Below are 25,443 nucleotides of genomic sequence, written 5' to 3'. Positions count from 1 at the left end.
TCTTCCTAAAATTAAAGAGACTTTACATTCCACAGCTGGGTCAGTGGGCTTCAGTGGGTGTGTTGTTGACCTTGTGAATCATGCGGCACCCACATTCCATCACCAGTCATGCCCCCCTGCCCCCCCCCCCCCCTCGATGCTTCAACTCGTCCGTTTGTTTGGATGCTAACACGGCACACAGTCAGTGCTATTGTGAAATGTCAGTGCTTCGTGGGGGGTCTAGCTTAAACTGCATTTCTGGTCGGACCCTTTCTTAGCATTCCTTTCTCTTTTTGACGGGTGATTTTAATGTCAGATTCGTTTTCCTTAAACAATTTGTTTTGACTTTGGCTAGTGTGTAACATAGCGCTTTGTTGTGTATGTAGTTGAACTTTGTAACATAGCGCTTTGTTTCTTATTTGGCTAGACTGTGTAACATAACGCTTTGTTTTCTATTTAATTAGATTGTGTAACATAGCGCTTACTTTTGTATTTAGTTAGACCATGTAACATAGCGCTTTGTTTTGTATTTAGTTGGACTTTGTAACATAGCGCTTTGTTTTGTAGTTAGTTAGACTGTGTAACATAGCGCTTGCAAGGCTGTGCCTCTCACGCTGACCCGTGTGAGTACCTACCGACCCAGGGGGGAGCGTCAGCTCTGCTGTTGGTGACGTCTACTTGCCCCTCTCTCTCACAAGGTACACAGAGTCTACTCCCCTCTCTCTGCGTCTCTTCTCTCCCTCTCTAGCTCTTCATCTCTCTTATTCTGCCTGTTTCCTGCTCGCTCGCTCTCGTGCTCCCTCTCTTTCGGTCTCTCTTTCACATTGTCTCGCTCCTGCTCTAGATGTGTGTCTCTCTCTCTCTCTTACTCTCACCCCTTTCCATTCTGCTTTTTCTCCTTTCTCTTTAGCTCTTGTTCTTTTTTTCGTTCTCACTTTATCTCCCCTCTCACTTCATTGCTATTTCTCCTTCTTTCTTTTTCTTACTCTCTCTCCATCCCTTCCTCTCCCTCCCTAACTCTTTTCTTCCCTCCCTTCGTCTCCCCCTCTCTCTCCCTCCCTCCTTCCTCTCTCCCTCCCAGCCTCCCTCCCTGCCTCTCTTTGTCCCTCCTACTCATCATCCCTCCCTCCTTTCCTCTCTCGCTCCCTTTCTTCCTCCCTCCCTTTCTTCCTCCCTCCCTCTCCCTCCCCTCCCTCCCTCCTTTCCTCCCTCCGTCCCTCTTTTCTTCCATTCCTCTCTCCAGTCCCCCTCTCTCAACACCTCCCTCCCTCTCCACCTCCCACCCCACCTCACTCCCTCTCTCCCTCACTACCTCTCTCCATCCCTCCCTCTCTCCGTCCGTCCCTCTCTCTACCACATATAAACACACATTTTGAATTTGGACGAGTGCCCCTGTGCACTGTCAGTGATCTGGCCAAAGAGGGCACGAACTACCTGAAACTGGATCATAAATCCAAGACGTTCCAAACAGGGTCCCCAAAAATACGTTTGGCCCAGAGCCCCCAAAATCCTTAAAATGTCCCTGATGACAGCGCTGTAGTGATGGACTTCCATTCCTGGAACGTGCCAAACCTGGACCATAGGGCATCCCGACTGACCATACATCCTCCTCCCGGTGACGGGATCAAGTTCCTTCATAGCTCATCCTGCAAAGTGGTTCACTTCAAGGCGTTCAGGTGCGTTCATTGTGTCTGGTGGTTTTGAAAAGCGCCAGATTAGGAATATTGGGGTTTTAAGCGTTGTACAATACAGCGCCCCTACACTCAAATCACACACGGTCAGGTAGGTGAAAGGAGAGATGAGACTTCATGCCCATTCAATCCACAGGGTTTATTCTAATACTGGCAGCGGGAGGAGCTTGTGTACCAATTACATAGATGCCGCCAAAAGGGAACAAGCATTTACAATGCAATGGTCTCGGCATTCTTAAAGTTAGAGCTATTGGCATTGCTCATGACATTATTTGTATTTATGCTTTTGTTTTTAAAACATAAATAAATGGCATTGTCATTTACAATGCCTATAGCAGGTCATAAGCCTCCTTTTGTTGGAGTCTCCTGGCTGTCAGCAGTCAGGAGCCTCACACCTGATGCAAATGGAGCGGAGGGCTCTGTGCGTGTGTTTGGGGAGCTCTTTGCGTGTGTGTGGGGGGCTCTTGTGTGTGGGGGGCTCTTGTGTGTGGGGGGCTCTTGTGTGTGTGGGGGGCTCTTGCGTGTGTGTGGGGGGCTCTTGCGTGTGGGGGAATCTTGCGTGTGCGTGGGGGGCTCTTGTGTCTGTGGGGGGCTCTTGCGTGTGTGGGGGCTTTTGCGTGTGTGGGGGTCTATTGCATGTGTGGGGGTCTATTGCATGTGTGGGGGGCTCTTGCGTGTGTGTGTGGGGGGGGCTCATGCGTGTGTGTGGGGGGGCTCTTGCGTGTGTGTGGGGGGGGGCTCTTGTGTGGTGTGTGGGGGGGCTCTTGTGTGGTCTGTGTAGGGGGCTCTTGTGTGGTGTGTGTGTGGGCCTCGTGTGTGTGTGGGGGGCTCTTGTGTGTGTGTGGGGCTCTTGTGTGGGTGTGTGTGTGTGCAAATGCAATACGTCTCGCATTTGCGACAGAGTAAGCTATTGGCATTGTAAATGACAATGCCATATATTTATCTGTTTTCAAAACCAACACATAAATAAAAAGTTTGTCATTTACAATGCCAATAGCTCTAACTTTTCCGAAGGCGAAACCGTTGCATTGTAAATGCTTGTTAAAAATATTCAGGTGAATATGGCTAAATAAATACCATCTTGAATCTGCCATATGTGGCAGAAGTGTTACTGTCCAGACAATACATTTACGAAATAAGCTGTCAGTGGAGACCCACTCTATTGAAGACTACCTGCCCTTAAGGAGGAACTTAAAGACCTTTGATTATGTTGACAAGGCCAGTTGATACCACCAAGAAGCCACTAATGGTGTGAATGCCCTCTACCAAACACCCATATAATGGCATACCATCTTATCCCATCTGGTCTCAGCAATATGGAACTGCTATTGCAAAACTCTTTAGGGCTGCTTTGGATTTGAGCTCGACCGTGGTTAGTGTATTGCTGGTAACATTTAAACTTCCCTAAGATAGACTTTACCCTTATTCAGTTTGCAGTGATTTCATTACCTTGTGATCTCAGCTGATGGTAAAAAGAGCTTACACTCCCTTCCGTCTCACAGACAAACCTGTCCGTAGGTTGCATCTCATGGCTCGTATTTCCGCATGTAACCAAAGCGCTGTGTGTAGCAGTACGGGTGTAGTTCAGATATATTCTCAAAAACACAGTTTTGTTGTTAGGTATTTGTTGCAGGAGGCATACCAAAGAGTCAATGTTCACTGAAGAGAGAAGATATGAGATCTTATCCTGAATGCAGACCTCTGAGCATAATATAACCATAGTGCTTCCTAAAAGAAAGAAAGGAGAGTTTTTTAGTGATAATATCAACATCTGTCATTAACAGTGAGAAGGGAGAAAATATTGGAGATTCAATATCTATAAAGTTGGAGTAAGCAGCAAGCCAAGATAAATGTCTGAGGCTAGATCTCCGGTCCTAATTACATATTTGTACTCGCAGAATTCATGGTGATTTTAAATCCTGGACCAAAGCTCCCACTGACCTGCTCAAACTATTTAATTACCAAAATGTTGGTCAATCCCATGGTGACACCAGAAGTTGCAATATTTGAATTCACCCTGCATCCTACCGGGGTCACGGCTGTGCGTGTTCCGAGTAAGAGCCGGCATGACAGTGTTCCTTTGTCCTTAGCACACTCACAAGTTCAGGATCTCAAAACAGCTTTTCAAGCATAAATCAACTTTTTAATGGGAATGAACTGAGGCTAAAGTACTTCTGTAACATGTACTCTAGCTTTGGAGCCAAGACTTTAAGGCCGTTTGCACCATGTGCTCTGTGTGTGTTTCTAAAGCGCAGCACAATAACAGAGAGTGATGGCAAAAATAGCCAATGTTTTAACTAAGCTACTTCTAGGTCTCCCCAAGCAAAAGTTGCCATCCCATTTGTTCTACTCATACAGCATTTTGGAAGTATAGAAAGAAAAGCAAAGGTCACAAATGCAACATCATCTGCAAACCAACCACTACAACAACATGTGCAGGAGGTCAATGATGTAGTGTTTCTCCAATGCAGTTGTTTGTATTTGCTAACTCTCTTGGGTTAGGTGGTCAGTGCATTAACCGTAACCAGCAGGTCAGTGTCACACTACTTGAAATCAAAATTAGGCAGCCTATTGCGTCCTGCCAGCCTAGGTAAGTGCGCGACAATCGGAGAGCAATTTTTCACGTCTTTATTCTGCTGTGTGTAGTCAGAACTCAACAGTCTAAGCCTGCTTTCAACTCATCCCTAGAACGATTATGTCACAGTTCTATGGTATACAGTGGGAACCAAAAGAGTTCCAGCATTCTTTTATCACAAGACACTACATCTCTGCTTTGTTGAATACAAAGTCCCAACTTCCACAAATAGATAAATAAATAAATACATAAATAAATATACAAATTAATACACGAATAAACAAATAGGTACACAAGCTATTACAATCAATTACGAATTGTGGCAACTGAGTCACATGTCCTGATCAGGTCACTGGAAACCAGAAACTGGCAGTCGAAGCGTCAGTGATCCTCACAGGTGAGGTGCAGTTATCAGCAGATACAGAGTCATCAACAGTCTGTTTAGACCCAGTCTCTACATTGACATCAATGTTTGGTGAGTGATAGGCTGTATGTTGAAAATGAGAGGAATCACTCATGAGGTACTTTTCAGGACTCTGGGCAGTCACATGTGTCCTTTGGTGCTGGTGATAGTAAAGGGTTCAACCTCAAAAGGACCATCATATTTTCGTCTTCTGTATTGTATAACAGCACTTTATGTCCTCCTGTAAAAGTGATGTCCTTTCTATGATGTTGTCGGTCAGCACATATTTTTATCTCCTGTTTGTGACCAAAGTCTGTAGTGTAAATGACTTTCTCATTCTTGAATCTGATGTTCGTCCCTTGGGGCAGCTTGGTCGTCATGGCCCTTACTTACATGAGAGTAAGAGCGCTTTCCCCTGTTGTTGGGTGAGGGGTTGAATGGTAAGCTCGAAAAATAGTATTTAAAACAGTTTGGAGGTTGAGATTTTCCAATGCAGCATGCTGAACAGTTTCCTTTAGAGTACTCATAAACAGTTCTGCTAGGCCATTGGCCGTTGCCCCAGGGCCAAAGAATAGGCAGAGATTACCCCTCTGTACCATACAGAATATGGAGAGTGAAGCATCCTAGGAGCATCTTTTTTTTCATTAATACATCAAATCCTGCTGAAAGGTCAAATCCTGCTTGACAGGTCTTGTGGGGTTTTACATATACCACTTGAGACACTCTTCAAAGGGAGGGGGCAGGATGGTAAAACAAATCTTTTCTATCCACTGCTGTTTGCTGGAAACCCCTGCTTTGCTTCACCATACATTTTCCCCTGCATTTGTTGAGGGTGAAAAGACTGCAACAATCTGGATTTTAGTGTTGGATGATGGTGGACAATATGATTATCATACTACATGCCCTAGCCACTTCCCAGCCCTCAGAGCCCAATTTTTTTTTTTTTTTTTATTTGGAACCAGGATTTAGCAGAGGATAATACAAAATACAAAATTAATATGATACATCCATTATTTACATTTAAATTCAGAAGAAAAGAACAAATAACAGAAAGTACATATAAAGCTTCACATTTCCATTAGCCAATTCCACTAGGACAGAGCCCTTCTTTCCATATTGATATAGGGTGCCACAGTTCTTTACCACGTAATTTTGTTTTGATTCCTCTAGTTGCATATATTGCAGATTCAAAAGAGAAAACTGCAAGAAATCGAGCTAGCCACATTTGAAAGGTAGGAGGAAGAGTATCCTTCCAGCGCGCGGACAAGAGCCCAATTTTAGTGTGACCAAAGGTTTCTACATTCTTGAAAATGCAAAGTGGAAAGTGTAGGCACCGGGAACATTTACCCAATTGGTTAGGGTGCGCCTAGGAGTCATTCCCATCTACTAGCTCATGCAAGGCATAAATGTTGCTTCGCCAAGCACCCTCTTCAGAACACTCCTGGACCTGAAGAAGAACAGAAGAGAACTGAACCTTCAGTCTGTGACCTGAGATGAGCCCTGAAAGGACTGGACCTGCTCTTTTTTATGCCTGAGACAAAGGAATGGACTCCAAGGGTCATAGGGCTGAGTTGACCAGTCGCAACGGGATCTGAACTGGACCCTGCCATTTGGCCTCTGCCGGACACCTTATGAGTCTTTAAGTGCCTCCCCTGGGGTCCAGGAAAACTTTAGAAGTATACTGCTGGGGTGGATTAAGACTTAAAAGACTAAAGTTAGAAGATAAAATGTTTGACCAGGACGAACCAGGTAGGTGTATCCAACCTGTGCGCCATAGCGATCAACATCAAATTGCACGTAGGTACCAGCCTACCACGATCACTGACTCTCATTAGCCTCTCATTCATAAGATCTTACATACCGACCATTCCCATTACTTGGTCAACAAATAGAAACTCTGCAGTAACACTTTTCAACTTCGGAGCACTAGATCTCTTTTTCATGTAGGTCCCTATCTTTAAGAAAAACCTTACTCTGCATTAACCCTTCTTAGACTGTGCATGTAGAATCTACACCTCACTTCATCTCACGCGGACCATACCCTCACATCCAGTTTTCAAGAACAAATTGAAAGACATTCTCCTGACCAAAACGTTACTTATGTTCCCACTTAGTATCTGAATGACATTTTTCTTATTTGTACTTAAACTATAGGTTTAACTGGACTGGTCCCCGCTGTTTGTCTTCTGCTTGACACCATATGCGTCCTAGGGATTGTTGGAAGTGTACTCTTGTGGTGGATTAGGACTTAAAGGACTAAAGTCAGAATGTAAAATCTTTACTAGCACAAACCTGGGTGGTGTATCCAAACTGCGCTCCATCCCAGTCAGCATCAGGTTGCACCTATGTCCCAGTCTTTTGTGATCACTGACTCTCATTGGCCTTCCATTCATAAGATCATGCGTACCGGCCATTCCAATTACTTGGGCCACAAACTGCAACTCTGCAGTAACACTTTTCAACTTCGGAGCACTAGCTTTCTTCTTCTTTAGTCCCTGTCTTTAAGAAAAAGCATACTCTGAAATAACCCTTCTTAGGCTGTGCATGTAGAATCTACACCTCACTTCCTCACATATGAACCATACCCTCATATCCAGCTTTCAGGAAAAATTCAGAGACATTCTCTGAACCAAAATGCTACTTACTTTCCTGCTTAGTATCTGAATGACATTTTTCTTATTTGAACTTAAACTATAGGTTTAACTAGACCAGACCCTGCTGTTTGACCTCTGCCTTACACCCTATGAGTCCTGTGGAGTGTAAGAAGTTTACTCCTGTGGTGGATTAGGACTTAAAGAACTAAAGTCAGAATGTAAAATCTTTGACCAGCACAAACCTGAGTGGTGTATCCAACCTGCGCTCCATCCCAGTCAGCATCAGGTTGCACGTAGGTCACAGTCTACTGTGATCACTCAAGTTCAAGTTCAAGTTCAGAAATTTGTATAGCGCACTACTCACCCAGAGGGTCTCAAGGCGCTTGAGTGAGGGTGGGTACACTACTTATCGAACAGCCAGGTTTTTAGCTGCTTTCTGAAGGAGAGGTGGTTCTGTGTAAGGAGGAGGTGAGTGTGGAGAAAATTCCAGGTCTTGGCCGCCAAGAAGGAGAAAGATCTTCCTCCCATGGTGGATCTATTGATGCGCGGAATTGCGGCGAGGGCTTGATTAGATGAACGTAGTTGGCGGGTGGGTGTGTAGAAGGACAGTTGTTTGTTGAGGCATTTGGGTCCTAGGTCGTAGAGGGCCTTGTGTGCGTGGGTGAGGAGACGGAACGTTATTCTCTTGTCGAAGCCAGTGGAGATCTTTCAGGTGACCGGAAATGTGAGCTTGACGGGGGATGTCCAGTACGAGTCTGGCTGAGGCGTTTTGGATGCGTTGGAGTTTTTTCTGTAGTTTGGCTGTGGTTCCGGCGTAAAGGGTGTTTCCATAATCTAGTCGGCTAGTGACTAGTGAGTGGGTGACTGTCTTTCTTGTTTCGGTGGGGATCCAGCGGAAGATTTTTTTGAGCATGCGTAGGATGTTGAAGCAGGATGATGAGACGGCGTTGACTTATCTGGACATCGAGAGGGAGGAGTCTAGGATGAAGCCCAGGTTACCTGCGTGATCTGTAGGTATGGGTGCTGTACCCAGAGCCGGTGGCCACCATGAGTTGTCCCATGCAGAGGGGGATGATCCTAAGATGAGGACTTCCGTTTTGTCCGAGTTTAGTTTCAAACGGCTGTTCTTCATCCATTCGGCTACTTCTTTCATTCCTTCGTGTAGATTGGTTTTGGCGGTGTTAGGGTCTTTAGTGAGGGAGAGGATCAGCGGGGTGTCGTCTGCGTAGGAGATGATGTTCAGGTGGTGTTGTCGCGCGATGGATGCGAGGGGACTCATGTACACGTTGAAGAGGGTGGGACTGAGTGATGATCCTTGTGGTACGCCGCAGATGACTTCGGTGGCCTCTGATTTGAATGGGGGGAGGCGGACTCTCTGGGTTCTCCCGGCGAGGAACGAGATGATCCAGTCCAACGCTTTTCCTTGTATTCCGACGTTGCTGAGGCGATGTATGAGGGTGTTATGACAGACTGTGTCGAAGGCGGCGGAGAGGTCAAGTAGGATGAGGGCAACTGTTTCTCCGTTGTCCAGAAGCGTTCAGATGTCGTCTGTAGCAGCGATGAGGGCGGTTTCGGTGCTGTGTTTGGTTCGGAAGCCGGACTGTGAGGGGTCGAGTGAATTGTTGGATTCGAGGAAGGCGGCGAGTTGACTATTGACGGCTTTCTCGATGACTTTGGCCGGGAAAGGGAGGAGTGAGATGGGGCGGTAGTTCTTAAGTTCAGAGGGGTCCGCTGTGGGTTTCTTCAGAAGGGCGCTGAGTTCGGCATGTTTCCAGCTTTCTGGGAAGGTAGCAGAGTTGAAGGAGCAGTTGATGACGTCGCAAAGATGGGGTGCAATGATGGAGTCTGCTTTGTTGAAGATGTGGTGGGGGCATGGGTCAGTTGGTGAACCTGAGTGGATGGAGTTCATCAGACGGATGGTGTCTTGAGTAGTGATTGGGTTCCAGGCGCAGAGGTTGTGAGAGTGCTGTTTTGGTTCAGAGGTGGGTGGAGTGGATTGTTCTTCGGACAGGTTTTCAAAGCTGTTATGAATGTCGGCGATTTTGTTGTGGAAGAAAGAGGATAGAGAGTCTCCAGAGGACTTGGGAGGGAGTGATGTCGTTGGAGCCGGCGGTGGGGTTGGTAAAATCTTTGACGATGTTGAATAGTTCCTTGCTGTTGTGGGCGTTGTTGTCGAGTTGATCCTTGAATGCTGATTTCTTGGTGGATCGGATCAATTGGTGGTGTTTGCGGGTGGCGTCTTTGAAGGTGGTCAGGTTGTTAGTGGTTGGGTTTTTTCTCCAGGTTTTTTCAAGGGTACAACATAGCTTCTTGGATTTCTTAACCCCTTGCCTGCGGTCAGAATTCCGCTCCTGTGCGGCACATTCCGATCGCGGGCGTGGCCGTGAAGGCTCCCGGACGTCATTAGCACACGAGCACTGTGTGCCATGACGGACGAGAGCCGTCACCAGCATGCAAGGGGTTAAGGTCATCGATGAACCAGGGGGCCTTTTTGCTACCTTGTTTGATTTGGTGGTTTTTAAAGGGTGCTAATTCATCAGCGCTGTGAGTGATCCATTGTGTGAGTTTGGTGGCAGCTTGGTTTGGGTCCGATGATATGGTGGGGGGGTTTAGGTTAAGTGATGTGAAGAGTTGGTCGGTGGTGATTTTGTTCCACTTTCTTCGAGGAATAGGTTGTGGTGGGATGTGGGTTGTGGTTTTTTTGTAGCTGAAGTGAACGCAGCTGTGGTCCGTCTAATGGAGATTTGTGGTGTGATCGAAGGAGATGTGTTTGCTGGAGGTGAAGATAGGGTCGAGCGTGTGTCCGGCTAAGTGGGTGGGGGTGTCAACAAGTTGTTTGAGTCCGAGATTGGCCAGGTTGTCCAGAAGGGTGGTGGTGTTGCTGTCATTATTCTTTTCAAGGTGGAAGTTGAGGTCTCCCAGTAGAATGTAGTTCTCGGAGGTGAGGGCATGTGGGCTGATGAAGTCAGTGATGTCTTCGTTGAATTGTGTGCGGGTTCCTGGTGGTCTGTAGATGAGGGTGTCTCTGAGTGTGGTCCTGGGGTCGGTGTGGATCTAGAAGTGAAGGTGTTCGGCGGTCGCGATGTTATTATCTGAGCTGGTCGTAATTCGGATGGTGTTCTTATGGACGATGGCGATGCCTCCACCTGTTTGGTTGGTGCGGTCTTTTCGGATGATCTTGTAGGCGTCTAGGATGGCTATGGCGATGTCGGGCGCTGATGAGGCGTTCATCCAAGTTTCTGTAAGGAAGGCGAGGTCTGGCGATGTAGTGTCGAGTAGGTCCCAGAGTTCAGTGGCGTGTTTGTGGACCGAACGGGTGTTCAGCAGGATGCACTTCAGGTGGTTAGAGTCGGAGCTGTGTTTGGAGGAGGAGGATTTGGTGTGGGTCCTGATGCAGGCGAACTTGCAGGAGTGGCAGGCGAATGGTCCGTGGGTGTGTCCTGGGGTAGCTACGCAGCATTGTGGTATGTTTCCGGGGTTAAGGGCAAGGAGAGTTGCGGCGTCATACGTTAAGCGAGTGGAGTGGGTGTTGCAAGGACCAGGGGTCTGGCGCTGGGCGCGGTCCAGGCGCGGACGGGCGTAGACGGGCTTACCTTTGGCGCACCTTCGGCACGCATGGGGCGCGACCGTGCGCGCAAAAGCATCTGTCATATGTGGATAGTGGAGGGGAGGGGCGAGGGAGTGTCAGCTGGGAGGCGGTAGGGGGGTGGAGGTCCGGGCGGGGAGGCACGACAACAAACAACAAGATGGCTGCAGGCCAAAAGCGAAACTGGATTGGGGCGCAAGTTAAAAATATACGCTATGCACAGATCAAATCCAAACCTACATGAACGCAATGCACACAGTGAATTATCGATCCAAAGGCAGCCAATCACTATACAATGCAGTTAGAAGCGCGATTTTCAAATATAGCGCTACAATCAATTTATAAATCTAGCACCAGGCAGGCACTAACGCGCGATTAATAAATAAAGCGACAGTACAATTGAAAAAGGCAAGCAGGTAACAAAAGCAGTTCAAGTAGGCGGTCTGACGGTGCAAAGAGCTGAGATACCGCAACAGTGCTGGGAGCTGCGTGGAGAGCGACCGCTTCTGCCGGCTTGCAGGACGGTCACAGCGTAGCAGCAGGCAAGTAAAGCCTACAGTATCAGTGGAAGGGAGGGTCAGCTGGGAGGCGGTAGCGGGGTGGAGGTCCGGGCGGGGAGGCACGACAACAAACAACAAGATGGCTGCTGGCCAAAAGCGAAACTGGATTGGGGCGCAAGTTAAAAATATACGCTATGCACAGATCAAATCCAAACCTACATGAACGCAATGCACACAGTGAATTATCGATCCAAAGGCAGCCAATCACTATACAATGCAGTTAGAAGCGCGATTTTCAAATATAGCGCTACGATCAATTTATAAATCTAGCACCAGGCAGGCACTAACGCGCGATTAATAAATAAAGCGACAGTACAATTGAAAAAGGCAAGCAGGTAACAAAAGCAGTTCAAGTAGGCGGTCTGGCGGTTCAAAGAGCTGAGATACCGCAACAGTGCTGGGAGCTGCGTGGGGAGCGACCCCTTCTGCCGGCTTGCAGGACGGTCACAGCGTAGCAGCAGGCAAGTAAATTTATTCTTCTTGGCACAATTCCTACTGATTGGATTTCCGTCATCTTGGTGGTATTTTGATTATTTAATTTTACTCTATTTTTCTAATTTGGTTTGAGATGTTTATTGTTTTGCATTTCAACTTTATTACTGTTTTGAACCTGCATAAATCCTTTACATACAGCTCTAAGTTAAGCTTGTCAGCACCGTGCCATAGCTACCGTGGATTGTGCTATATAGTGTTAATGTATATGCTAATATGGTGACTATGATGACTATGAAGGTTCACCCTCACACAGGTTGTGATTGTTCTTTGAGGTGGAATTTCACAAACCCCAAATAATAATCCAGTTTCTTACAACTCCATTCTTGATTTTAGAACTCTGCAAAAGGTATTGCACTTGCAAATGGGATTTGCTCACACCAATATTCTGCTCAAATTATGAATTTTGTGTGAGAAAATGTACTATTAGGGGTTGGGTTGTGGACATTTAAAAGAGGGTTCATCTGTAAAGTCTGGTGACCCTCCACAATTTCACACGTTTTTGGTTATTCATCAAAAGCTCACATGATGTGCAGTGGCGGCTCACCGTGGGAGTGCTGCGAGGGGGTGTGGTGGGTGAGGGGCAGGGTGGGGGGGGGGAGTGCAGTCCAACAAACGACGGACAGGAGTAAGATAAGTAATTAAATAAATAAAACAATGAACCTTGCGCACGCTGCATCGCCAACTCAGCCATGCAGCGCATGTAAGGTAAATTGTTTGAATTATTTATTTACTTACCTTACTCCTGTCCATCGTATGTCGGACTCCACAACCTCTCCACCCTGTCCCTCCCCCACCCGGTCACTTTGATCACATCTCCCCTATTCTGTCAACCCTTGATTCCAGATCAAAAGCAGATCATTGTATAACACTGTGTGCCTCGTTCATAAGATCATACATACCAACCATTCCCATTACTTGGCAAACAAACTGAAGCTCTGCAGAAACAAATCCCTGTCTATCAGAAAAGGCATGCTCTGAAATAAAACTTCTTAGGCTGTGCAAGTAGAATCTGGACCTCACTTCCTCACATCTGGACCACACCCTCATATCCAGGTTTCCCAAAAAAATATAAAGACATTCTCAAGAACAAAATATTACTTATGTTCCCGCTTAGCATCTGAATTACATTTTTCTTATTTGTATTTAAACTATAGGTCATTGTTTGACTATGTTTGAAATTCTCTGGCACATCCTCATAAAGTCTACTGATCCTTGATGACCTGCTACCCCTCTCCCTCAGCTTGCTACCCCTTCTGTTTTCAAATTTTTGATCTCTTTCTTTTCACTGTGAATCTGTTTTTGTACAGCTCTCGGATACCCTAGGGCCTTTTACACACTATCCGCTAGATTCATGAAAGGAAATAGCGCTCGCAAAGGGCCCTTTGCAAGCGCAGTTTTTGCATTTGAGATTCATCATCCCAAATGCAAAAATCGCTATTTGCTAATAAGGAATCTCTATTAGAGATTCCTTAAATGCAATTCATTAACCAATTTTAAATTGCGAATTCGCAATATTTGGCCGCTATTTACCACGAAGTCTGACTTCGTGGTAAATAGCGAAAAAATAGAAAAAAGCATTTTAGTGCATTTTTCTCTGTTGCATGTTACACACACACATGTCCTTTGGACATGTGTGTGCCTTTGGACATGTGTGTGCGCAACACCTGTGTAAATTTGCATTTCAGGGGTGCTACAGGGTGTCCTTTGGACACCCCTGGCACCCTTGAAATCGCTATCTTATTTGCGATTAGCTAATTCATAATCGCAAATAAGGAATACTCCCCATTCATTCCTATGGGGCTTTAGGCCCATAGGAATGAATGGGGAGTATTCCCTATTTGTGATTAGCAATTTGCTATTCGCAAATAAGGAATGTGTAGGAATCGCAATTTATTTAGCGATTCCTACATGAATCCCGTTTTGCAAGTCCTTAATAGCGATTCCTTGATAATCGCTATTAAGGACTCGCAAAACGGCTCTTTCATGAATCTAGCTGTATATAAAAATGTGAATAAATAATTACTAGCTGTATCTAGACAATAGTAAACTATATGTTCTCAGACTCCTATTTTTTTTTACCTCATTACGTTTTTTGTGGACACTGGTGATGACCCGTAGCATGAAACTACAACAACTTAAATTGGTACCTTGGTCAACCTAACCTAATATTGTTGTCTTATGCACACTTTTGTTACATGGACCATTTTCACCCAAAATACAAACCTGGATTAAGGCCCCACTGATTAACTACTCTTAAGAAGGGTGGCTTCCCAGATGGCTTGATTTCCATATGTAGCCCTTGTTAATATTTGAATTAGATGATATGGATCATCCTCACGGTTGCAGTTTATGAGAAAAATCATGAAATCCCTGTTGAGAACTGTTGGCCCTGAGATGCTTATATTTACATTTTTAAATGTATAAAACATTTAAGGTTGGGCAGACTAGATCAACAGAACAAGGTGACATACAGCTAGATTCATCATAGTCCCGTTTTGCGAGTCCTTAATAGCGATTATTAAGGAATTGCTATTAAGGACTTGCAAAACGGGATTCATGTAGGAATCGCTAAATAAATTGCGATTCCTACACATTCCTTATTTGCGATTAGCAAATTGCTAATCGCAAATAAGGATGCGATTTCAAGGGTGCCAGGGGTGTCCAAAGGAGACCCTAGCACCCCTGAAATGTAATCTACATTGGTGTTGCGCACACACATGTCCAAAGGACATGTGTGTGTGTAACATGCAACTTAGAAAAATGCATTTAAATGCATTTTTCTAAGTTTTCGCTATTTACCACAAGGTTTGATCTCGCGGTAAATAGCGGCCCAAAATAGCGATTTCGCAATTTTAAAATGGTTCATGAATTGCATTTAAGGAATCTCAAATAGAGATTCCTTAAATGCAATTCCTCGCAAATGTGCGAATTCTTTATTAGCGAATTTTGCATTTGGGATGATGAATCCCAAATGCAAAAATTGCACTCGCAAAGGGCCAGATTCTCAGAATCTGGCCCTTTTCGAGCGCAATTAAGCTTGATGAATCTGGCCGATAGTGCTTAAAATAGTTGCTTGTTACAGTAACTGCAGATTCAAAAATGTTCTATAGGATGGTGTAAACGTAAACCAGAAAAATATGGCAGAATTAACACATGCAGAACATCAGTGGAGTTAAAGCCAATGCAAAGAAAACATAACAGTTTATACTTGCCTTGGGTCTTTCATAGGCTAAAAATAACATTTTGGCATGTTAATTTCATTGTATAAAGTGCAAACAAAACATGCACAGAATTTCTGAAATTCAAGACCGTCAGAGGCATCACGCAGAGCTCAGGATGAGGCAGAAGTAGATCAAATAAGACCTTTAATAATTTCAAGAGTGAAAGCAGATTTGGAGTTCTTTATTCAAGTGGAAATGGTAGGGGTCAGCAATGAGAAGACCCTTTTGCCCTTCATGGCTCACCTAAACTGGAAGCATTGAAGAGTAAAGAAAAGAAGAGTGTAGCTCTCTAAATGAAGAGCAACAAATAAGATGTTTTGAGCAGAAATTATACGTTCTACAAAGAGTTTTATGTACCAGACATACACCATCTGGGAAATCTGACACAAATAGGGACCCGATTAAGATTGTGCAGAAGAAGTGATGTGTTGCATAATCAGGGACAAGTTCCTACAATTCTACCTACCTGAGTCTGTATCACCTGCAGACGGCTTAGTAAGGCTCTGACATTATCTAAGTAAACTGGATTACTGTGATCAATTCTTGTACTGACTAAAGCTGTCACCGCAATACATCATTCTTCATATGTAAGGCATGGTATAACCTAAAGAAGCTGTTTATAATTGGAAGGTGCAGACTGAATTGATAACAATATTGGAATATTTTAAGAAGAAAAACTCAACTTTTTTAACTTTCTGTTGGAATGTTATTAAATATCTGATGCCATGACTGTTCCATTGTTAGGTTAGGTATTTCAGGAGACTGCAGAACATATCCCATATGTCTTTAATCCCTAAGCCAGACAAGGACCCACTGCCCTGTGCTAACTATAGGCACATCTCTTTACTTTAGTGTGATGCCAAAATATCGACCAAAATATTAGCACCATGCCCCTGCTTGAACATTGTAATCATGTGGACTTTGTGTAGGGCAGATCATCTAGGAGCCATATGAGAACTCTCCTAAACCTTATGTGGCAGCTGAGAAATGTTGAAGAGAAGGTTGCTCTTTCCCTCAATGTCAAAAAGACATTTGATCAATGAATTTGAGAATTGTTTTTCGAACGGTGGCTGGGTATTGACATGATTCAATGGTTGTACCGGATATTCATACACCAGTGAACTGAAATGGATTCACATCAGACTGGCTCACTATTGAGCATGGTCCCAGACAGGGCTGCCCCTTGCACATGCTGCTTTTCCTACTGGCATCAGAACCACTTCCAATACCAATTACACACTCCAAAGGAAATACTATTGTAGCTGGAGAAAATAAACTGATTCTTTATGCTATTGTAATGAGTACTAACATATTTCACATCATGCAAGACAATATTAATTGCACTACTGGATAAGAGTAAAGTGAAATTTACAAAGTGGAAAACTGTGCAACTATCTCCATAGGATAGTGTCCAGACAATATAAAGTGTAATAGCTCTCACATAAAACGATGTTCTTGTTATAAGGACTTCCCGCTCACATCTTTTAAACATGTATTGACTTATCAAGGCACATATCTTGATTGGCTATCCCAAGGCTAAAAATGCCCTACCTGTTTGCCCTGACTCCTTCGGTGGCTTGAATTTACTCCACATCAAGACTTATTATAGACCCTAATATATCTTACACATGGTATAGCTCCCCGGCTGGTACTTTTTTAAAAGAATCTAAAGAATGATACCACAAGCCCTCAAGTTCTGTATAGAGAGCAGAAATCTGTGGGAGGTTCACCAACACATAGTTCCCTGGGCATGAATGGCTTCTTACATCTATGTACCCCTCTCTGGAACAATATTGAACTACTCATTGCAGGTAAACTGTTTAGCTGGTCAAATTGGTCCACGAAGGCAATACTGACTGTGAAGCAGATTCTTTTTGATGGATTCTTGAAACCTTTTTCTGATTTACATAGTGGATTTCAGATCATTTTTAACCAAGAATGGAAATATATGCAACTATGGCATTGCTTAGGAGACAAACTGGGGGAGATGTTGCTCAACCGGCGAGACTTTCCATGTGTATGTGGAGAAATCGGTCAATTACAAAAAGTTGATTATCTCTATGAAACTATGATTGGAGAATTGTACTCGAAACCCACAGAACGCTTTCTCAGAAACTAATGGCAGTTAAACTGGCAAGAGTACAGGGAGAAGAGTGTTATGAATCTCTTAGCTCCAGAGGGCAAACCTAGCTCCTAATTCTTGTTAATAGTGATGCGGGCAATCTGAAGATGACATGTTTCATATTGTTTAGCCGTTTCTCTCTTTATGCCATTTCTGGCAATTTGTTTAGCACTCAAAGTAAAATAGATGTTCTTTGCAACTCACCCTGTCCTGGGAGCTGCTGATCCTAAATGACACATTGGACACTGGAGCATATCTCAACTCATGAAATGGTCTGTTACTCAGCTCTGGCAGTGGCAAAGATCTACAAACTTTGGCGACAGAAGACGAGAACACCACCCACCCATGATTAGTGACTTAATGGTTATGGCATCATAGTAACTGATGATTTACAAGCTATATCATCACCTAACTTTTTTGAGTATATTTGGGGCCTTTTATTTATAGCTAATGTTGATCCTGCCTTTGACGTACACTTAAGGAATGTTGTTTCTGAACATACAGATATTACTCGCTTGCTTTAAGCTTGTCTTTGATCATATACAGTGCTCCGCTACCTTTTAGCTACATTTCAGCTATAGAAATACCAAATATTTACATATTGAGATACATACCTACGAAGAACCTGAAATGTAATAGAGAAGGTACATAGGAATATATATGCTCCATGCATATTTTTGTGGCTGGTCAAAGTTAATTGATTATGGCTATTTACTTCACAGCTTCAACCTTTGGAAGTTTGGGTTTGATGATTATATTTGTAGACATTGCTTTCTTTTTTTTTTTTTAACCCCTGGCCCGCGGCCTGAATTCCGCTCCTGTGCGGCACATTCCGATCGCGGACATGGTCATGACGGCTGGGAGCAGTCATCAGCACACGACCACTGTGTGCCATGACAGCTCCCAGCCGTCATCAGCATGGAAGGGGTTAAGCACTGATTTTACTGACCCTCCACCTTTAATTTGACTTTTCGATCCTTTTTTGATAGCCTAACACTGCATGCCTTAAATGACTTCATTTTGTACTATATTTCGTGACGTGTGTGCTATTTCTACAGTACTCAATATGATATCTATTTACAACCATTTTATCTGTCATTTCAAGGCGTGCACAACACAACATAAAAAGATTTGGTCTTGCATGCGATTCTACTGCTGTGTACATATGCATCTAATATGAAATCGGAAAACAATATTGAAACACACAGAGGATGATGGGAAAATGATACTTTGAATGCCATCTAGAACTCTCTCCCTCTGGCAGAACTTGTCTGTATTGCATCCTCTTGATCCTTTTTTGGAAAGAATAACCGGTTTACTGACTGGTAATCTTCATTACTCCGAGTCCAAGTCTTCCCCATCACAGTCCTTACAGCTGCCCCGAGACCCCACAATGGCAGGCAGTAAAACTGATTAACATCTAGTCCTTTTTTATCTTAATTGCCCTACCTCTCATAATAATTTCAATTTTTTGGAAACAAGTCTGAAAATATCAACCTTCTATAGTCTCCAGGGAGAGAAGTAGGATGGTGTTAGAGAAGACATGAGCTAGGAATAATTAGGATTACTGGTAAGTAATTGGGCCATTACCTCATGTCCCATCGTCACTGTACTTACAGCTTGATGTTACACCAAGCGTAAAATGTCAATAGCCATAAGTAATCAGGAGCTTCAAATTTCTTGCACATTCAATTTAATAATGAAATAAACAGAATTCATAAAAACAATTAAAAGCATTAAAGCAAGTGAAGGTACAGCTAATGAAAGAGAGGATGAACCAGCTAGAGAATTTAGGGCCATATCTATCAATGGTTGTGTTGCTTGTGCACCACGCTGCGTGGTGCAAAAGCAAATCAACCCTTGAAACGCAATTTATCAAGCCACACAAGTCCTCAAGCCACACAAGTCCACCTTGTGTGACCTGAGTGGCTTGATAATTCAGGACTTACACCACACAACACAGCACAAATCACTGTGTTGTGTTACGCTGCCACATGGAGGCGTTCCATGGGCATTGCGTGAGTGTTTCCACACAACATCCATGGATTTTGATGCAATCCTAGATTTACCATTACTGGTAGACCTGGGATTATGCCAAAATGCTACACCTTCACAGGAGAGGTGTAATGAGGAGAAATTTCTTTATTTTTCCTCATTACTCCCTCTCTGTATGTGGGCTACATTATTTCGCACACATAGAAAGAGGAAAATGCCTTTCAGGATGGTTTTTGTGCAGGAAGGTTCCCCTTCCTGCACAAAAACAATCCTGCTTGCAACGCAGGCACCTTTGCCCTTTGGTGCACGGGTGCCTGCGTTGCCGCTCGGCGGCACATTGTACGCTAGTGCTGGAAAGACAGGATTGCATCGTGATACATATGGCACATTCCGTCCCTTTCCCTCTAATGCAGTGCCGCACAGGGATTTGCTGCACTGCGTTACTTTTTGTTGAATATCAACCCTAATCTATAATACTCAACAAACGTGCTGTGAGAAGGCCATGTAGCAGATCAACAGATCTCAGCTAAATAAAATCCTTGAGCCAGGAATTTGAACCCACCTGCTGATGATACTTGTGGACAGCGGCGGTTTCTGGGGGTGGGCGGAGGGACTTCGCCTTACTAATAATTTGTATTAAGGATAGTAATTGCAAGAAGCAATTACCATCCAATCTTAATTATAATAAAGGCATCCAGTACCTTAGCCTGCCTAGTCCATTCTCTGAAGCGGATGTCGGGCAGTTTTTTATAGACACATGCTCAAGTGCGCATGTGCAAGTTCTATTAGGGCAGCAATGAATATTAAGAAGCCTGCAGGCTGGCATCCTACCAGCCCGGGCTACAATACTTGGGGCTCACTAAAATAATTGAGTTTTTACCGCAGTACATTGTTGCGGGCACCATGTTTGTACTGGCCATTTAGTGCAGCTGTTCTTTACACCCTGGTTAGGCAGCATAAATACTGATGTGTAGTGCTCGTTCTGTGTCAATGTAAGTGTAAATAAACCCTGCCTAGGGTAATGTATGTGTAAAGTAGCCCAGCACAGCTGCATAGGAAGGATCAAGTGGCCTTGACTTGTCTCTCCTTCACGGTTCACCCCTCAATATATATTTCCTCTTTCCCTCCCTTTTCTACCCTTCCTCTCTCCTTTCTCCTTCCCATTGTTTTCCTCATTATCCATCTCCAGGTGTACTTTTCTCCTTTTGTCTATATTTGCTCTTCCTCTCTAGTAACAGCAGCAGTGCTGCTACTAGAGTGAAAGACAGCAGACAATAAATTAGGCACTTGCTGGGTAGCACAGTAGGTCTGTGTCTGGAAAGCAACTTACCTTGAAGCACATTTCCAATTTAATGAGGCAACTTGCTTTCTAGACACAGAACATGCATGCTGGATCAGAAGCATCAGTCTTGGGTGCTTCGCAGTCTGTCAGAATTTAGAATTCTGCCTGCTAACGGGATCACTGCTCTGTGTGCTGTCCTGAGAGGGCCAAGAATTGGATGACAACGTAGTCAAACAGCTTTATGACCCACTGATGGGCACTGTGAAAAACGTCATCTGTCTGTAGCCTGAACTCCAGAACTCTCAACTGTGACCTGGTATAAAGACCTAGAGGCGAGTCATTTGAAAGTAAAGGTGGGCGAGCCAACAAATTAGCGAGTGTTTGGCTTGGTTCTTAAAGCCCGTGCACGAACTGAGCCCTCAGCATGTTTGCTGTGTAAATCACACAACAAACATAGTTAAAATATTATGATGCCTCTCCAAAATTTTAAAAAAATGTGTATTTCATTAACATGTGGAAGCTTCGAGATTAATACCCCATTATAGCACTGCACTGAGAAGGGCTTTTTAAAAGTGAACTAAGAGGTAAAACATAATCATGTAAGTCCTGCACATTGCTCAGATTATTATAGAGTAGCAGTATAGTATGTTAAATCAAACACAATAGATTGTTGTACAACTGGTATTCTGAACTAGGAGATTTAAAAGTGCTTTCATGTGTGAAGAAGAAAATGGAGCTCTGTTGAATTCAAATATGTACTCAACAAATAGAAAAACACAGCAGGGGGAAAGAGGCAAAATTCTCCCCCACGATGGAAATGTTTAGAAAAAACATCGTTTTTCTTAGAAAGCCCTCACCCACCAGGACTGCCCCTTAGTGGCATGCTTCATCATTGGGGTTCATCCCAATCCGCTGCTTATCGAGGCGTGCTACGACCAAGCGAATACCCGGGAGCACTTAAAAATAATGTCTATGGTAAAGACAGTGTTGATGAGGAGAATGGGAAGTAAGTGCTAACAGGTTAAAAATACCTGACTAGGAGGGGCGTGGCTAACTGCCGAGGAGAATGGTCGCGCTCTAAGGCGGCTCCTCAGCCCGAACGGCCAAACGACCTCCACACCTCCGCTAGTGCTGTTGCCTGGCCCGAGGTCGACCGCTCATCTGTCTGAGCCCCCTCTGGGGCCTCCGGTTGACCGCGAGCGCCTCCTGGCCCACAGATCTCGCCACTGGTGATTCCCGACGGACGGGACCCGTCGGCCCAAGATGGCGGCCGCCACTTAACGCTGTCTCCAAGTGCCTTCTACGGGGCTGCTTCGGCCCGCACCTGACCTCCGTCGCCCTCACTCTCCCTGATCGAGTGTTGGAGAGGCGTTTCCCCATGGATCCAACCTGCTGTAGAGCCGCTGGCTCCCACGGGTGAGGCGTGCGACGACCCCAACCGGCCTCCCCTATCCGCCCGGCACCGACATCTAGGCGAGCCCCCGGCTTGGGCCTAGCACCGGCAAGATACAGCCTGCCGGCTCAGCTCTCTCTGGTCTTGACCCACACCATGATAGCTGGTCTCGCTTTGCACCTGAAGACCTGCCTATGACCCTGAGCTGTGGGACCACGGCGAGAGCGGATTGCTGCATCGGAGGGACCAGCCGCGTCGTCATAAATTGACGTCCTGAGGCCCTGCACGACACTTAGCTGCCCCCTACCACTTCACTTGCTCCACATCACGGCTTCGGCGCTCAGCCAGGTGGGCTACCAGGGACCCCGAAATTCTGTGAGGCTTGGTCCCCTTGAAGTCCCATAGATCAACCCAACCTGAAGCCTGCTGCTGGCCCACACTCCTCGGTGAAAGTCTCCTCCTGGCTCCCTACTCCTCACCGACGTCTTGCTCCACGGGGCCACCGACAATCGGACCTTGGGAGCTGCGGCCCCCTCCCCAATTAAAATCTCGCAGGCGCGGAGCACGCTCTCCCCACCTCCCCCAGGATTGTCAGTGGGGGTTCCTCTCCCCCCCCCCTCCTCTATTTCCATCGAGATTGCCTCCGTGCCTCGGCGCCGCAACCTCTGGCAGAGACCGAGCCGGCAATGGCCTCCAATAAAGGACATAGACCCCCCCAACCAACGGCAAATTAATAAACTGTCGTGGGGCTCCAGGGGGACCCTAAGGACGTGGCTCCAGATGCCACCATCAAGGCGACGACCCCCCCCTCCACAGGGGAAGTCCTCCCCTACTCTGGACGATGTCATGGAGGCAATTGCGGGGGTCCGCTCTTCACTCGAAACCCGTATTGACTCAGTAAACGTGGAGGTAACACTGCTCCGTGCCGACCTCCAGAAAATGGACTCCAAGGTAAAAGACATAGAGGTCAAGACTCTGGCTCTCGTTGATGACACCTCCACACTTCAGCAACAGGTGTCCCAACTACAGAAACAACAACACCAGATGGAGGTTCTCCTGGACGACTACGAAGGACGCGCCCGACGCAATAACCTCCGCATCCTTGGTGTTCCCGAGCGCCTCGAGGAGCCGGCCACTGACCTCTTTGTGGAGAAATTGGTCCTTCAACATCTTCAACCAAAGAACCTCTCCAACTATTTCTCCATAGAACGGGCTCACAGAGTTCCTGGGGCCCGACCAAAGCCGGGCGCTCCCCCCCGCCCCATCGTGGCCCGAGTCTTTAACTTCTGTGACCGTGACGTCATCCTCCAAACGGCGCGTGCGGGTCCACCGTTGAGAATAGATAATGCGCAAATTATGATCTTCCCGGAATTCACCGTGAAAGTGCAGGCCCGCCGACGTAGCTTCCTAGAGGTGAAGAAGGCGCTCCGCGCACAATCCATCAAGTACTCTATGTTATTCCCAGCGAAGCTGCGCGTCGAGGCGGAGGGTAAGACCTGGTTTTTTGAATCTCCTGCTGATGTTTGGGACTGGCTCGAGGGGTGGCGACAGTCGGACTCCACCCATAACCGGAGCAGGACATCCACAGATCGCTCTAATGAAGTGGTACCACCGGAAAGTCAAGACCTATTCACAGATAATGTGCAGGAAGAATGACGCCGAACGACCCAAGTTGGATTGAACAGTTCGGCCGCTTCTCAGCGGGCTGATATGCTCTCCACTTTGACAGTCAGACTTGGCTAACTGACAGTGAATGTATGTCGGACCATCTTCCTCAGAGACTCTCTAGCTTGGAATACGATCCACCTCCTATTTCTTCTATGTACTGAATCCCGTGTATCCTTTACAGTTTTTCTTCCAGGGTGGGTCTTCATACCCGTTGTGCTTGTTCAACTTCTCCATTTCACTGCTGCACTCATCCTGCTGGGGAGGGGTGGCACTCTCTCTATGTCCACGATGGGGTAGGGGGTTCTGCTCCTGATGTCGTTCCACAGGAAATGTGGGGTGCTAGTTGATTTGCCTGCAATCGCCGGAACTGGTTATGAACACTGCCTCCTCATAGCAGGTGGTCCACTGGAGGTTATAATGCTAGACTGAGCGATGCTCTTTGATATGGTCCCCCCGCTCGCACTAATCATTGTATGACCCTGGGCACAGGCCAGGCTTCTGACTAAATCACATCATTGACTCCTACCATGTGAATGCTTTTGTTGATATTGTTTGTTTTCTTTGCACTAGATGACTTCATCCTGCTACTGGCCAACGAGGGCACCCTCGGCTCTCCACACTCCTCTTTAATGTTTGGGAGGGCGACAGGCACTCTGCCTAGTTGGGGAGTGGATAGTTATAAGTCCGCGGGCAGGGACGCAGGGAGGGGGGTTGTTGGGAAAGTTACAGTACGGGGGAGGGATTGGGAGGGGAGGGAATGTTGGGAAATTGCAGTCGAGACTTCTATGGTCTCTGTTTTCATTATTGCTTCTTCATTGCAACGGATTCTGGATCGTGAAGCGCAACGCGCAGCGCGCCGCAACCTTACATGCTATCTCTAGAGAATTCTCGCCATTAGACCCACCTGTATGCTATCTTACACTATTGCGGTATGCCTTTTGCTCAGGTTTTGCCCCTGCTGAGCCCCAAACAGACTCTAGGGTGCCCCACTCCCCCAGAATCCCTGTTCGGGGTCAATATCCTATGCACCACAACTCATTAATCCGTGCACAATCTCACTCCTTTAATCCGCCATGACACCCCCTTCAACGACATCCCTGACCATTATGACGTGGAACGTTAATGGTCTCGGCAATAAAATAAAAAGAGGGGTAGTTATGCAATACCTGAAACGCCGCTCTCCAGACCTGGTTCTCCTTCAAGAGACGCACCTCATGGGTAATGCATGCCAGGCGTTGAACCGGGGTGGTTATAGATTACTTGTACATGCCGGTTTCACTTCCTGATCTAGGGGCACCGGTATTTTGGTGCGTAGGAATGTGGCCCTGACATGCACAAAAACGCGGGCTGATCCCCTCGGTCGATACGCAGTGGTGGAGGCCGCCTGGGAAGGTAAGCCTCTGAATGTTATTTCAGTCTATGTCCCTCCAGCCCTAGGTACAGCTGCACTCCAGCCCCTACAACACCTAACGCTCGATCTCCCACAGGGACCCTGCTTATTGGGGGGGACTTCAATATGACAATGAACGATGCCGAAGACAGACACCCCCACCGTCCCTCACACAAATCCGGTTCAGACGTGTCGCACTTTGCACACAAGATGGGGCTCGAAGACCTCTGGCGCCTGTCCCACCCCAGCACGTCCTATTATATGCACTACTCCAACGCTCACAATAGCAGCTCTCGTATAGACTATTTATTCACACCCACAACTGATCTACATTTCTTCCGCCACCCGGAGGGACTCCCCAGAGGGATCTCCGACCACTCCCCCCTCACGGTGCAATTCACGCATCGCCGTCAACAGACACGCGGTCCCATAATAATTGCGCCCTGGCTCTTAAAAATTCCTGACATACACGATAGCTTGCTTGAACAC

At 46.0% G+C, this 25,443-nt stretch overlaps 1 protein-coding gene across 1 annotated transcript in view; it reads right to left on the bottom strand.

Moving 5' to 3' along the window:
• Positions 1-25,443, bottom strand: part of TMEM156 (transmembrane protein 156) — a 189,686-nt gene that overhangs the window by 148,303 nt on the left and 15,940 nt on the right. Inside the window, exon 2 of the mRNA XM_086963981.1 lies at positions 3,120-3,398. Within this exon, the coding sequence (XP_086820107.1) occupies positions 3,120-3,398 (279 nt within the window). The remainder of the gene's footprint in view (positions 1-3,119; positions 3,399-25,443) is intronic.

Source organism: Lissotriton vulgaris, chromosome 3_2, assembly GCF_964263255.1.
Source record: "Lissotriton vulgaris chromosome 3_2, aLisVul1.2, whole genome shotgun sequence".
In the NCBI taxonomy this organism is placed as follows: domain Eukaryota; kingdom Metazoa; phylum Chordata; class Amphibia; order Caudata; family Salamandridae; genus Lissotriton; species Lissotriton vulgaris.
This window is presented reverse-complemented; position numbering and strand designations above follow the sequence as displayed.